The sequence below is a fragment of the Bufo gargarizans genome, chromosome 4, assembly GCF_014858855.1.
Source record: "Bufo gargarizans isolate SCDJY-AF-19 chromosome 4, ASM1485885v1, whole genome shotgun sequence".
NCBI classification, from domain to species: Eukaryota; Metazoa; Chordata; class Amphibia; order Anura; family Bufonidae; genus Bufo; species Bufo gargarizans.
Window position 1 is genome coordinate 297,578,320 of NC_058083.1, and position 16,438 is coordinate 297,594,757.

At 42.6% G+C, this 16,438-nt stretch overlaps 1 protein-coding gene across 1 annotated transcript in view; it reads left to right on the top strand.

Moving 5' to 3' along the window:
• Positions 1–16,438, top strand: part of LOC122935387 (G-protein coupled receptor family C group 6 member A-like) — a 30,119-nt gene that overhangs the window by 2,313 nt on the left and 11,368 nt on the right. The window contains exon 2 of the mRNA XM_044291158.1: positions 6,529–6,826. Within this exon, the coding sequence (XP_044147093.1) occupies positions 6,529–6,826 (298 nt within the window). The remainder of the gene's footprint in view (positions 1–6,528; positions 6,827–16,438) is intronic.

Genomic DNA, 16,438 nt, shown 5'->3' on the forward strand with positions numbered 1-16,438 from the left:
ATCTAATAACTATAACCTGTAATATTATTACACTCCAGAAATACATCCAGGCCCCTCTTGAACTCCTTTAGGAAATTCACAATCACCACCTCCTCAGGCAGAGAGTTCCATAGTCTCACTGCTCTTACAGTAAGGAATACTCTTCTATGTTTGTGTAGAAACCTTCTTTCCTCTAGATGGAGAGGATGTCCCCTCGTCACAGTCACAGTCCTGGGTATAAATATATCCTGGGAGAGAGCTTTGTACTGACCCCTGATATATTTAACATGGTTATTAGTAGTGATGAGTGGCAGGGGCAATATTAGAATTTTGCGAATATTTGGTAGTATATTCGCAAATTTGAGATTATTTTCTTGATCGCGAAAAATCGACAATGTAATATTTGTGTAATGTGAGCAAAATACAGGCATGGGTCACTATAGCTAAATTTTTCAAGCTGCTAGAAGTTTCCTGAGACCAGAGAAAATGGTTGGCACGGCAGAACATTACAATAGCTTTATATGCAGATAGAGTACTCCAATATATCCGCGATTGCGAAATCGGCACTAATGATGCAAATATTTTAGCGCAATACGAGCAACTTCACATTTTAACAGGTCTGAATACATATTACTGATTGGTGCACTAAGTATTGTTGTGAACTTGTGACATCACAGCACTATGTATGTATGTATGGACAGCAGCTACAGCTACACTATATCACTATCTAACCTACACTGACTATCTCCCACTATCTGTATTATATATATTAACTAACTATCTAATGTAATGACACAGGAAAGCAGAGAGCACAGCAATGACACTGCTGTCTCTCTCAGATCTGCAAAATACTGCATACATGGGCTGCTGGGGAGGTTCTTATATAGTAAGAGGTAGGCAACTTTCCTATTGGTTGCTAGGGATGTTGCTAAGCTCAGATACAGACATTGCAGACTTCTCATTGGCCCACAAGCAAGAAGGGAGGTTACTGATGAAAAAAAAATCCAGAATATTCGAAATTACGAATATATATCACTATATTCTAAATATTCCCAAATTCTCGAAGTGCCGATATTCGCAATTAATATTTGCGATTCGAATATTCAGCCCAAAACTAGTTATTAGACCTCCCCTCAGTTGTCTTTTTTTCTTAGCTGAATAACCCTAATTTTGATAATGTTTCTGAGTACTGTAGTCAACCCATTCTAGTTATTACTTCAGTTTCCTCCTCTGAACAATCTCCAACCCTGCTATGTTTGTCTTGTACACAATAGCCCAGAACTGTACACAGTACTCCATGTGTGGTCTAACTAGTGATTTAAAAAGTGGCAGGACTATGTTCTCATCATGTTTATCTATGCCCCTTCTGATACAACCCATTATCTTATTGGCCTTGGCAGCAGCTGCCTGACACTGGTTTCTACAGCTTAGTTTGCTTGTTCACAAAAATTCCTAAGTCCTTTTCCATGTCAGTGTTACCCGGTCTTTTACCATTTAGTATGTATGGGTGACTTGCATTATTCCTTCCCATCTGCATAACCTTCATCTGCCACTTCTCTGCCCAAACCTCCAATCTATCCAGATCCTCAGATTTTCTGTGGACTCTGGTATATTCAGTGGCTTATAACAAACTCCTTTCAGTATTTTATTTATATTTTTTCCCTTCATGTATTTCTACCCACAGGGAATCCACATGTTTATTTACTTCACTTATATCTTCCTGTAGTGTGTGCTTTAGACAGGACCTTACATAAAGGCAAACCCCTCCCCTTTCTTGATGATCCTTTCTAAACAGACTGTAACCCTGTATGTTAACCAACCAGTCAAAGCTAGATCCAGCCATGTCTCAGTTATTCACACTATGTCATAGTCCTCCTCAGTCATAACTAATTCCAGTTCACTAGTTTCTGGCATTAGTATACATACAATTAAGAGGTTTTTGTATATTTTCTACCCTGCCCTTTTTCTTATGAACTGTTCGAGCTTCTGCTTCTATTCCTCTACCCGTTTCATTACCTCACCACAGGTCTCTATCTACACTACCTTCCCCTCCTATAATGCAATTATAAACACTCATCCAACTTTCTAGCTATCTTCTCCCCCAAAACAGCTGCATCTTCTCCATTGAGGTGCAGCTCATCCCTACGATAGAGCATGACATAGAAGTCGGCCCAGTTCTCCAGGAACCCAAACCTTTCCTTACTACATCAGTTCTTGAGCCACTTGTTAATCTCCCTAATCTCCCTCTCTCTGCCTTTCTTGTGTGGCTCACGGTACATGTAGTATTTTGGAAAATAGTACATTTGAGGTCCTTGCCCTGGGCTTGTGACCGAAATTCTTAAAATCAATTTTAAGGATGCTCCACCTACCTCTAACGTCGTCACTAGTTGCAAGCTGTTTGTCAGTTCAAGTCTGCATTCACCTCTTCTAAACAGGACTACTTCACTATTCTCATATCATCTTTCCCACATCCCCAAACAACAGTTTAATACCTTTAATTCTCTACTACATCCCCTGTACCCCCTCCCGCACTTCCTTATCTCAGCCTTCGATTTTGCTTCATACTTCAAAAATAAAATCTATATAATCCAGTTTACCACTGTCACTGAAAAAAAGATCTCTACCTTAATCTCAAAGTCACTTTTCACCACCTGTGCCCTTGACCCAATCCCATCCCACCTGTCACACTTTGGTTTGGGAGGGATACACCACACCGGGCATAAGAGGGAAGGAGGAAACAGGGAAGAACTAGGGAAGGAAGAAGGACACCTCCTAGTAAAACCCTAGCCAAGATCCCGACTGACTACCAGTATGAACAGACCCCAGAGGTAGGTGTGTTCATACACAGGAATACCTAGAGTTCTATCTAGCCCTATAGGACCATGGTACTAATGGCAGGGATGAGATCTGTTCCTCCAAATTGAAGCATATTCAGGAGTTTCATTCAGGCCTAACACAAACAATAGGGAAAAGCAAAACACAGAACCCAAACAAAATACAAGAAGGGAAAGGAAAGACTTAACTTCAAAGGAGTTATGGAAGCACTAGGAACTTGGCCGAGATCTACACACCAGCAATCCACAATTGAAAACTCAAGCTATAAACTGCACAGCATAGTGGGAGAAGCAACTATAAATAGGGAAGATTAAATGACAACATTAGCAACACCTGAGGCAACGGGTTTGGCCATACCAGAAAAAACACAGATGCCTATTGATCCACAGGGAACACCTGTCAGATCAAACCATCTGTTGCCAGTCTCACCGATCTCTTGCCACCTGTCATGGGAACGTCCGTGACACCAGGGGCGGACATACCGCATGTGCAGTCCTTGCACAGGGACCCAGAGCAGGAGGGGGCCCCTTCTTACCGGTGGCAGGGGGAGACAAGTGCTTCCATTGTGGAAGCGCTCATCTCCATCCGTATCGCTGTCCTTAGGATGGCGATACAGATGGATGCTGCGGCGGGGCAGGGAAGAGGTGTCTCTCTTCCCCAGTCCTCTCATAGGTTGCAGGCCTAGTGCTGGCACACATGGGGGCCACTATGGAGAATGGGGGAAAAGGAGCCTATTGCTAACCACTGGCACCTTCCTTTCCTCTTTTAAACATGCAACCATCATGTTCATACTCAAGACTCCTTTCTTGGACTAATCCTCTTTCTCCAGCTATCAATCTTTCTCACTTATCCCATTCACATAAAAACTCCTAGAACAACATGCCCATCTCAAATTGTTCTACCTCTTCTCATCCCACTCACTCTTTGACCAGTTGCAATGTGGCTTCAGACCCAATCACTCTACTAAAACTGCCCTAACCAAAGCCACCAATGATATGCTAGCTTCCAAAGCCAAATGTCATTACTCTGTGCTCCTCTTCCTTGACCTGTCCTCTGCCTTTGATACTGTCGACCACTCTCTCCTGTTACAAACTCTCTCATCCCTTGGCAACAAAGACCAGGGCCTTTCCTGAATCTCCTCATACCACACCAAAAGAACTGTTAGCATTTCCCATTTATACACCACCTCCTCATCACACCCCCTTCTCTGTTGGTGTCCCTCAATGCTCTGTCCTGGTGGGTCCCCTACTTTGCTCCATTTATATATTCGGCCTAGCTCATAGAGTCCCATAGCTTCCAATACCACCTCTATGCTGATGACACTCAAATATACCTCTCTGGCCCTGATGTCACTTTCCTGCTATCCAGAATCCCAGTGTGTCGGTCGACTATATCTTCATTCTTCTCCTCTCACTTCCTAAAACTGAACATGGAGAAAACTAAATTCATCGTCTTTTCCCTATGTCATTCAGTCCTCCTACCTGACCTATCCATTACAGTTAATAGCATGCCGCTTTCTCTGATCTCGCAGGCCACTACCTGTGGAAAACATTTGATTCTGCTCTGTCCTCTAAGCCACACTTCCACACACTCACTGCCACTTGCTATTTTCAACTCAAGATCACTCGTATTCGCTCCTTCCTCACTCCTAAATCAACTAAAATGCTAGTGCATATCCTCATCATCTCCTGCCTAGACTACTGCAACACTCTCCTCTGTGGCCTCCCATCTAGCACTCTCGCTCCCATCCAGGGGAGCATCCAGGAATTTTGTCTAGGGGGGTCCGAAAGGCAAAAAATGTGGCACGTGTAGTGCGCTGTGCCAATTCTTTTACCTGTGTCCCTGCTGTGTGCTGCCCGGCTCAGGCGGCGTGATGATAATGACATCATCGTGCCACCTGAGCCGGCCTCTGATTGGCTGCAGGCATTAGTGCCTGCGGCCTATCAGAAGAACAGGGAAAGCAGACGCCTCTCGCTCCCCTGCTCTGCCGCAGCACAGTCATCTGTATCGCTGTCCTGAGGATGGCGATACAGATGAATTTGGAGATAAGCGTTTCCACAATGGAATCTCCTACTGCCCCCCCCACTGCCGCTGGCAACTAGAAGCGGGGGTGGGGGGGTTGCCACTGCTCCCATCCAATACATTCTCAACTCTGCTGCCCAGTTAGTTAATCAACCTCTCCCCTCGTTTCTCTCTGCCTTTCACCTCTGCCAATCCCTTCACTCCCCGTTGCCCAGCGAATTCATTTTAAAATATTAACAACTACATATAAGGCCATCCACAACCAGTCCCTCCTTACATTTACATTTCTGACCTGCTTTCCCAATACATCCCTACACATAATCTCCAATCCTTACAGGACCTCCTTCTTTGTTTTCCTCACAATTGACTACAAGATTTCTCACAAGCCTCTCCCCTACTCCAGAACTGACTACCACAGTAAATCAGACTCTCCCCCAACATCGAAACCTTCGAAAGTAACCTGAAAACCCACCTCTTCAGAAAGCCTACCACCTGAAATAAGTGTTACGACAAAGCCAGATGAGCAGTCTTTACCCTCACCTACTGTGTTCTTCTCCCTTCCTTTGTGGATTGTAAACTGCTTCAGGCAGGTTCTTCTCCCCTCTGTACCAGTCTGTTAATAGTTTCTTGTTTATTGTATTTTTATATTATGTGTGTGTAACCCCTCTTGATGTACAGTGCCATGGAGTTAATGATACTTTCAAATAATGTATCTAAATTTACTAGTTGTATATGCAATGCCCATACGTGCGACTAGGGTCTTTTTAGTATGTAGTAAATGTAATTTTTTGTGATGCCAGTTGCATTTCAGCAACGAGGGACAAGATCCCCCTATGTAGAAGGTGATGGTGGGACCCAGGTGTAGGAATGTCAGAGTGGTGTAAGGGTTGCCTATAGTGTCCCTTTAGGTGCGGCTTGTCATGGTGCTCCTACCTGGATATCCGTAACCCCAGGCGTTGCTGGACGAAGCAGAGCAAATAGGGTGAATAGATGGTAGAGAGGGTGACAGAGATTGAGTCCAGGCTTTGTATATAGTTCAACTGCAGCTTTACTTTGCAGAAACGTTTATTCAAACAGTTTACAGACTTGGTCTTGGTTTCCAGCAAGTTTTAGCATAAAAATGGCAGGCAAACACATTCGGCTCTGCTACATCTGTCAGGATTAAATAGGAACTTTTCCTTTTGCTTTCTGCTGCAACTTCTTTCTTTCTGTGTGACTCTATGGCAAGGCACAGGGAAACTTCTTTCTGGCTAATGAGACTTCTAGAAGTGGTCTCTCTGCTCCAGCAGAACTGGCTGGCAGCACACGTCCAGGAGGGATGCAGCACGGCAGACCTGCTCCCTTAGCAGTGGTCAGCTAGCACTCAACTAACTGGAACTCACTGGTCCCACCCTTCCAGCAGGACATGAGGCTCGCCCACTCCTCCACAGGGGGAAGGGAGGAGGGTTATAATGGAATGGAATGTTCCACTCTATTCTATCTACTGCTCTGCCATATTCGCTGCCACCTGCTGGTGAACCAGGCACATTGCACTTGCATAACAGGAAATGAACAATATATGGGACCTGGAAAAAATGTATAAAATGACATTGAGATTGCATACCCAGACACATATTGAGATAAATCCTGTGAAAGTTAATAGATATTTTTATGGTTTTTCAATCTTTTACAATATTTCTAATTTTGTTTCAGGCTGGATCTGCGTAGTATTTCCGATGCCCTTGGCATGATCTATGCTATAGAAACAATTAATAATTCGACTGCTTTGCAGGGGATAAAGCTGGGATATGAAATTTATGATTCATGTGCAGATGGCATGAAAGCAATTCAAGCAACAATGAAGTTAATTCCAGAATTTTCTGCCAAGAAAAACTCAACGGAGTGCAATTACACAGACGTTATACCTACTGTCAAAGCTGTTATCGGAGAGGAGTTTTCAGAAATCTCTATTGTAATTTCAAGAATTTTGAGCACTTATTTTATTCCTCAAGTAAGATTTTTTTCTATCATAACAATGTTGTAATGTTTAACTGTGTAGCATTTTATAAGCTCTAGTCACTTTAAATACTTCTGTTTTAGTGTTCATTCCATCTGGACAATGAGTTGAAGCTGCAGGAGAAATATGGTACACACATAACGTCTATTTAATGAATTGATGGCCTGAGTACTCCAAAGAAGGCCTAGGGATTTTTAGCTAATAGAGCAGGGTACCGATATGGATATTCACCTCTATGATGTGTGCAGTGAGCCCCTGAGAAGCCGGTGCAGAGGATGAGAGTGGTTGTGGCCCTGATGAGATATTCTATTTCAGTGTACTCCCTTAGGCAATTGGTCCCTGGGGATCAGTGAAGAGGAAAATATTTAAAGGCTATGTACACCTTTGGGGGTCATTTTTTAATTATTGCATTGTACTCATTTTGAGCTAAATTATTTTTTCAATTGGTCTTTAGTAAAAATATAATAAAAAAGGGGTCCCTTTCTCTGTAATGGGTATTTTTCTCTGTAAATTGAGATTCTCTAGAAGCAGGCTCTGTATTTCTACTGTGTTCTGTCAGGCAGCTCAGCTGATGGCTCCTTATCTCTGAATAGCTCAATTCTTAAGCTACTGGTAAGAACGTGACTTAAATAAATTTCCTGCGACTTTTTAGTAATTTAGAGATATGGTTAGTTAGATGACTGGCACAAACTGAAAGTACTATTCATTAAAGTAGACAGTTAACCCTTTGCGATAGCACAGCTGAATATTTTTAACCACCTCCGGACCGCCTAACGCACAGATGCGTCCGGAAGGTGGTTGATTCATTCCTCCTGGACGCATCCGTGCGTCATCTCGCGATAGCCGAGATTTCCTGTGTACGCGCGCACACAGGCGCGCGCGCTCACAGGAACGGAAGGTAAGCGAGTGGATCTCCAGCCTGCCAGCGGCGATCGCTCGCTGGCAGGCTGGAGATGTGATTTTTATAACCCCTAACAGGTATATTAGACGCTGTTTTGATAACAGCGTCTAATATACCTGCTACCTGGTCCTCTGGTGGTCCCTTTTGTTTGGATCGACCACCAGAGGACACAGGCAGCTCTGTAAAGTACCACAAAACACTACACTACACTACACCCCCCCCGTCACTTATTAACCCTTTATGAACCACTGATCACCCCTGATCACCCCATATAGACTCCCTGATCACCCCCCTGTCATTGATGACCCCCCTGTAAGGCTCCATTCAGACGTCCGTATGATTTTTACGGATCCACTGATACATGGATCGGATCCGCAAAACACATGCGGACCTCTGAATGGAGCCTTACAGGGGGGTGATCAATGACAAGGGGGTGATCACGCATATAGACTTCCTGATCACTTCCCTGTCATTGATCACTCCCCTGTCATTGATCACCCCCCTGTAAGGCTCCATTCAGACGTCCGCATGTGTTTTGCGGATCCGATCCATGTATCAGTGGATCCGTAAAAATCATACGGACGTCTGAATGGAGCCTTACAGGTGGGTGATCACCCATATAGACTCCCTGATCACCCCCCTGTCATTGATCACCCCCCTGTAAGGCTCCATTCAGACGTCCGTATGCGTTTTGCGGATCCGATCCATGTATCCGTGGATCCGTAAAAAATCATACGGATGTCTGAATTGAGTCTTACAGGGGGGTGATCAATGACAGGGGGGTGATCACCCCATATAGACTCCCTGATCACCCCCCTGTCATTGATTACCCCCTGTAAGGCTCCATTCAGACGTCCGTATGCGTTTTGCGGATCCGATCCATGTATCCGTGGATCCGTAAAAAATCATACGGACGTCTGAATGGAGCCTTACAGGGGGGTGATCAATGACAGGGGGGTGATCAATGACAGGGGGGTGATCACCCCATATAGACTCCCTGATCACCCCCCTGTCATTGATCACCCCCTGTAAGGCTCCATTCAGACATTTTTTGGGGCCCAAGTTAGCGGAATTTTTTTGTTTGTTTTTGTTTTTTCTTACTAAGTCTCATATTCCACTAACTTGTGTCAAAAAATAAAATCTCACATGAACTCACCATACCCCTCACGGAATCCAAATGCGTAAAATTTCTTATACATTTATATTCCAGACTTCTTCTCACGCTTTAGGGCCCCTAAAATGCCAGGGCAGTATAAATACCCCACATGTGACCCCATTTCGGAAAGAAGACACCCCAAGGTATTCCGTGAGGGGCATATTGAGTCCATGAAAGATTGAAATTTTTGTCCCAAGTTAGCGGAAAGGGAGACTTTGTGAGAAAATACAAAAAAAAAATCAATTTCCGCTAACTTGTGCCAAAAAAAAAAAATTCTAGGAACTCGCCATGCCCCTCACGGAATACCTTAGGGTGTCTTCTTTCCAAAATGGGGTCACATGTGGGGTAGTTATACTGCCCTGGCAATTTAGGGGCCCAAATATGTGAGAAGTACTTTGCAATCAAAATGTGTAAAAAATGGCCTGCGAAATCCGAAAGGTGCACTTTGGAATATGTGCCCCTTTGCCCACCTAGGCTGCAAAAAAGTGTGACACATCTCGTATCGCTGTACTCAGGAGAAGTTGGGGAATGTGTTTTGGGGTGTCATTTTACATATACCCATGCTGGGTGAGATAAATATCTTGGTCAAATGCCAACTTTGTATAAAGAAATTTGGAAAAGTTGTTTTTTGCCAAGATATTTCTCTCACCCAGCATGGGTATATGTAAAATGACACCCCAAAACACATTCCCCAACTTCTCCTGAGTACGGCGATACCACATGTGTGACACTTTATTGCAGCCAAGGTGGGCAAAGGGGCACACACTCCAAAGAGCACCTTTCGGATTTCGCAGGCCATTTTTTACACATTTTGATTGCAAAGTACTTCTCACACATATAGGCCCCTAAATTGCCAGGGCAGTATAACTACCCCACAAGTGACCCCATTTTGGAAAGAAGACACCCCAAGGTATTCCGTGAGGGGCATGGCGAGTTCCTAGAATTTTTTATTTTTTGTCGCAAGTTAGTGGAATATGAGACTTTGTAAGAAAAAAAATATAAAAAAATCATCATTTTCCGCTAACTTGTGACAAAAAATAAAAAGTTCTATGAACTCACTATGCCCATCAGCGAATACCTTAGGGTGTCTACTTTCCGAAATGGGGTCATTTGTGGGGTTTTTCTACTGTCTGGGCATTGTAAAACCTCAGGAAACATGACAGGTGCTCAGAAAGTCAGAGCTGCTTCAAAAAGCGGAAATTCACATTTTTGTACCATAGTTTGTAAACGCTATAACTTTTACCCAAACCATTTTTTTTTGCCCAAACATTTTTTTTTTTATCAAAGACATGTAGAACATTAAATTTAGCGAAAAATTTATATATGGATGTCGTTTTTTTTGGCAAAATTTTACAGCTGAAAGTGAAAAATGTCATTTTTTTGCAAAAAAATCGTAAAATTTTCATTAATAACAAAAAAAGTAAAAATGTCAGCAGCAATAAAATACCACCAAATGAAATCTCTATTAGTGAGAAGAAAAGGAGGTAAAATTAATTTGGGTGGTAAGTTGCATGACCGAGCAATAAACGGTGAAAGTAGTGTAGTGCAGAAGTGTAAAAAGTGGCCTGGTCATTAAGGGGGTTTTAGCTAGCGGGATTAAAGTGGTTAAGAAAGACTAATAGAAAAAAAGATTTTTTTAGCCCCATATGAGTAAAATGCAATCATAAAAAATGCACATAGCCTTTAAATACTCAGACCAGAAGTAAAAGAAAAAATGTCTGTCTGTACTCAATGCAATATAACTTCTATTACATCCTGCAGACTTTAGAATAAAGTACAATTTCTACCCCAGATGATGATGTATGGTGGCTGGATAAATTTCAATTAATGGCACCTCGGGTGTGCTATATTGCTGAAGACGCTCCCTTGAACTTCTGGCTAACAGCTGTATGCTGGCACTTGTGGGCTTTGGGTGTCCACTGTGTAATGCAGACTTGGGGTTGGTAAAGCTTGGATGAGATTTAAGTGATCTGTGTCTGAACTATAGTCCCTCACCTTTCAGGAAAGCTGTATCTTTCGAGTTTTTGCAGCCAACTCCTACCAAAAGGGGAGGAACAGGGTGGTTAACCCAGTCCCTGATAACCATACCTTGTCATGCTGATGTACATACATAACAATGCATAACATAACAATTGCAGATATCTCCAGGTCTGGGGTACTGCATGTGCATATTCCTTTATATGCCATTCTTCACATATACTGTACATGCTGCAGATTTTTGCTCAGTTAGTGAATAAAGCATTGGTAAATTTGTGATTATATCAAAGTCTATAGGCTTGGAAAGTATAGTTGGTAATTGGATTGAAAACTAGTTGAAGGACCGTGTCCAAAGAGTTGTGGTCAATGATTCCTATTCAGAATGGTCCCGGGTTATTAGTGGTGTACCCCAAGGTTCAGTGCTGGGTCCTCTATTATTGAATTTATTTATTAATGATATTGATGACGGGATTAATAGCACCATATCTATTTTTGCATATGACACTAAGCTCTGTAGCACTGTGCAGTCTATGGAAGATGTCCATTAAACTACAAGCTGACTTGAACTATCTGAGTGGATCATATGTCTTAGGGGATGTAACACTGGGAGAGTCACTTATAGAGAAGGATTTGGGTGTCCTTGTAGATGGTAGATTAAATTACAGCATACACTGTCAATCAGCTGCTTCTAACGCTACCAGGATATTTCATGCATTAAACGAGGCATGGATTCACAGGGCAGGGATGTAATATTACCACTTTACAAAGCGCTGGTGCGGCCTCATCTGGAATATGCAGTCCAGTTCTGGGCACCAGTACATAGAAAGGATGCACTGCTGCTGGCAAAAGTACAGAGGAGAGCGACTAAACTGATAAGGGGCATGGAGGGTCTTAGTTATGAAGAAAGATTAAAATAATTACATTTATTTAGTCTTGAGAAGAGACGTCTATCGGGGGACATGATTAACCTCTACAAATATATAAATGGGCCATACAAAAATATGGCGAAAAACTGTTCCATGTAAAATGTGCTCAAAAGACAAGGGGGCACTGCCTCCGACTGGAGAAGAAAAAGTTCAGTCTCCAGAAGTATCAAAGCTTCTTTACTGTAAGAACTGTGAATCTGTGGATTAGACTTCCTCAGGACGTGGTCACAGCAGGAACACAAATGGGGTTTAGATGAATTCTTAAAAGTAAATGACATTAATGCTTATGAAAACATGTAGATATCCGAGTCTCACTTCCTTCTGGGATTCGCATCCCCACCTATTCCTTGGTTAAACTTGATGGACTTAGTTTTTTTTCAACCGTATTAACTATATAACTATAATATTTCTTTTGGTCTAATACTTTGCTTTATGTTAAAGTTTTGATGCATGCAACATATAAAATGAACTGGCACAGCTTGGAACTTTATTTTAATTTTATTTTTATTGGGTATCAGCCTGGGTTTACATGTGCCTGTGGTGGTGTTTTTGCTGTGGTTTTAGCAAGTGTGGCAAAACTGCAGTGTCTTGCAAAGATCATGGAAAAAAACTAAAACGCCACACCGCGGTTGCACATTGGGTAAACTAGGAGAGATGGCTCATTCAATAAAAAATAAATGAAAAAACTGAGACCCTGAATTCATTAATAGGGACCCTTGAATGTATGGCATGTTCATTGATTTGTGGTCATGCCTCCCACAATGAGCATGTACACAAGGTTGATGTTAGATACATTTGTGCAAATAACAGACAAAGAGGGCTTGGGGCCCACACAGTGATCCAGATAAACATGTTCTACACTTGAAAACCAAGGATGGAGTAGAAACGAGGCACCCTATGTGAGTCTCTAACCAAAAACCTTCATCCAACTGGAATCAGTCCTCTATGTACAGTTATGCCATCATATTAGCACTGCTACAGAACAAGGCCTCTAATGTAGCTTCGTATGCATCTGATTTCAAATGGATGTCATACTGACATAGTACAACAGAGCCTGTGGGGTAATGCAGGGAGGTTGTGTGAAGGTCTGAGAAAGATTGTCTGCCATGTTAGGTTGTTGATGCATGTAGTTGTTTGCTCAAACCTGGTTATCCACATTCCAGTAGCAGTTAATACAGCCCAAATGGTCCAAGGGGAAGGAGTCGCTTCTCCGTTTTACCAGAGAAGTACACTGTCTATTGTAAAGTACATAGTAAAATAGTAACATAGTTTGTAAGGCTTAAAAAAAGACATCTGTCCATCCAGTTCAGGCTGTTATCCTGCAAGTTAATCCAGAGGAAGGCAAAAAAAAAAAAAACTCTGAGGTATAAGACAATTTTCCTCATTTTAGGGGAAAAAATTCCTTCCCAACTCCAATCAGGGAATCAGAACAAGTCCATGGATCAACAACACCTCTAGTAGCTATAGCCTGTAATATTATTACACTCCAGAAATACATCCAGGCCCCTCTTAAACCCTTTTAGTGAATTCACCATCACCCCCTCCTCAGACAGAGGAGAAAACGGATTCCGCCCCCATTGACTTACAATGGTTTTAGAGACTGATCCATCATGGCTATTTTAGAGATAATACAACCGGATCCGTTCAGAACGGATGCAGATGGTTGTATTATTATGACGGAAGCGTTTTTGCTGATCCATGATAGATTTCACTGGTGTGAAAGTAGCCTTAACCACATACAAACATTTTCTCCCAGTCCAAGCATTCTCATTTTATATGCTAACTTTTTATCAGCATGCTTTGGAGAAGATAAGAAATATGACATTCATTGACTCACTCTGGTCAAGTCTAGAACTTACCTCCTGATAGAAACTGATTTAAATTAGTTTGACATGACAGATCCTTCATGAAGCTATGCTGATACTGCATTTTTCGCTTATTTTAATTTCCAAGATAGCATCTCTTAGAAAACCTTCATACAGTTTACCCACAACAGAGGTTAACCACTTCAGGACCCTGACATTTTTCACCTTAAGGACGTGACAATACCAAATTTGACAACTTTTTTCGGGTTGTTTGTTTCAATTTTACATAATAAAGCATTTAAAAAAATATATTTTTAGTGTCTCCATATTCTGAAAGCCATAGTTTTTTTTTATTTTTTGGGCAACTGTCTGATGTAGGGTCTCATTTTGCAGGATAAGATGATGGCTTAATGGGTACTATTTCAGGATGCATATGACTTTTTGACCGCTTTGTATTACACTTTTTGTGATGCAAGGTGACAAAAAAATGGTTGTTTTAGCACAGTTTTTATTTTATTTTTCTACGGCGTTCAGGTGAGGTGGTGGATCATGTGAAATGTTTATAGAGCCGGTCGTTACTGATGCAGCAATACTCAATATGTCTTTTTTTTTTTTGCAATTTAGTTTTTCATTTTGGGAAAGGGGCTTTTTTTTACTTGAAACTTAATTATTTTTTAATTATCAAAAACACTTTTTTTCCCACTATGGGACTTCAACTTCTGGGGGTCTGATCCCCTCTGCAATCCATTACAATACGACCTGTATTGTAATGCATTGGCTGTCAGCTTTTATGCTGACAGCCTGCCTGTGAGACCCAGCCTGGGGCTGGGTATCACAGGCTTCCATAGAAGGCAAGCCCTGATGCCTATGAAAGGCATCGGACTGACTTCTCTGCCATCGGATCCCCGTCACTGCAGAGCCGGCACCCGATGTTGATGCGAAGGGCACTCGTACCCTCCGCAAACTCTCTGCATGCCATGGTCAGCATTGACTGCGGCATACAAAGGGTTAATACTCCGGCATCAGTGTTTTCACCCATGCCAGCGTATGCAGCAGGGACCTGGCTGTCAGTGACTGCCGGGTCCGTACTGCTGATTGGGTGGGCGCAGCATTACAACAGAATCTAATGCACTGAAGAGCTGAAGGACTTGTGGTGACATCACAGGTCATGGGACCAGCAAAACAGGCAGTGGTTGAGAAGGACCTGCGATGATGTCACTATCATGTGACCAGTGCAGGAGATGACAGCAATGAAGAGGAGACGTAGCTGTGGTGATGTCTGTACATGAGGAGAGGTAAGTGAAGGGAGAGGCAGAGCAATGCTGGGAGTTGTGGTTATTAACTGGGACTGTATGTTAGGGCTGAAGGGAGGGATGTTATTTACATGGGACTGTATGTTGATGGTGACTGAAGGAGGGAGTGATATAACTTACATGGGACTGTATTTTGGAGGGGGCTGGGGCAGAGTGATGTTATTTACATGGGACTGTATGTTGAAGGCGGCTGTGGGAGGGGATTATGTTATTTACATGGGACTATATGTTGGAGGCGGCTGTGGGAGGGGATTATGTTATTTACATGGGACTGTATGTTGGAGTCGGCTGTGGGAGGGGATTATGTTATTTACATGGGACTGTATGTTGATGGCTACTGTGGGAGGGAGTGATGTTTTTATATAGGACTGAATGTTACAGGGGTCTGAAGGAGGGAGTTATGTTATTTAAATAGGACTGAATATTGAGAGAGCAATGTTATTTACATGGGACTGTATGTTAAAGGTGGCTGGTGGGGGTAATTATGTTATTTACATGGGACTGAATTTTGAGGGGGTGATGTTTACATGGGATTGCATGTTGGAGTCAGCTGGGGAGGAGGTGCTGTTATTTACATGGGACTGTATTTTGGAGGGGGCTGTAAGTAGAGAGGTATTTTGGTCTGTTAAGCTCCTCTCTCTGGTGAGTAATGATTCCAGCTAGGGGAATTCCCCACAGACTGGCTGTGATTGATGAAAACTCTTGCTGTGTGAGAAGCTGGCTGTGATTGGTCTAGATTTCTGCCCAGCAACAACAGATTAACACTATGCTTTCTGGTGTTTCTGTTCTGAACTTACCTTACATTAATATAATGAATCTTAAAGCGCTTCTGTCATCCCCAAAACACAATTTATTTATTTTGGGGGGGGGGGGGGCCTTGTTAAAATCCTTATTTAACGACTATTCCCTATACACTCACCTAAAGAATTATTAGGAACACCATACTAATATGGTGTTGGACCCCATTTTGCCTTCAAAACTGCCTTAATTCTACGTGGCATTGATTCAACAAGGTGCTGATAGCATTCTTTAGAAATGTTGGCCCATAGTGATAGGATAGCATCTTGCAGTTGATGGAGATTTGAGGGATGCACATCCAGGGCACGAAGCTCCCGTTCCACCACATCCCAAAGATGCTCTATTGGGTTGATATCTGGTGACTGTGGGGGCCATTTTAGTACAGTGAACTCATTGTCATGTTCAAGAAACCAATTTGAAATGATTCGAGCTTTGTGACATGGTGCATTATCCTCCTCAAAGTACATGTTGGTCATGAAGGGATGGACATGGTCAGAAACAATGCTCAGGTAGCCTATGGCATTTAAACGATGGCCAATTGGCACTAAGGGGCCTAAAGTGTGCCCAGAAAACATCGCCCACACCATTACACCACCTCCACCAGCCTGCACAGTGGTAACAAGGCATGATGGATACATGTTCTCATTCTGTTTACGCCAAATTTGGACTCTATCATTTGAATGTCTCAACTGAAATTGAGACTCATCAGACCAGGCAACATTTTTCCAGT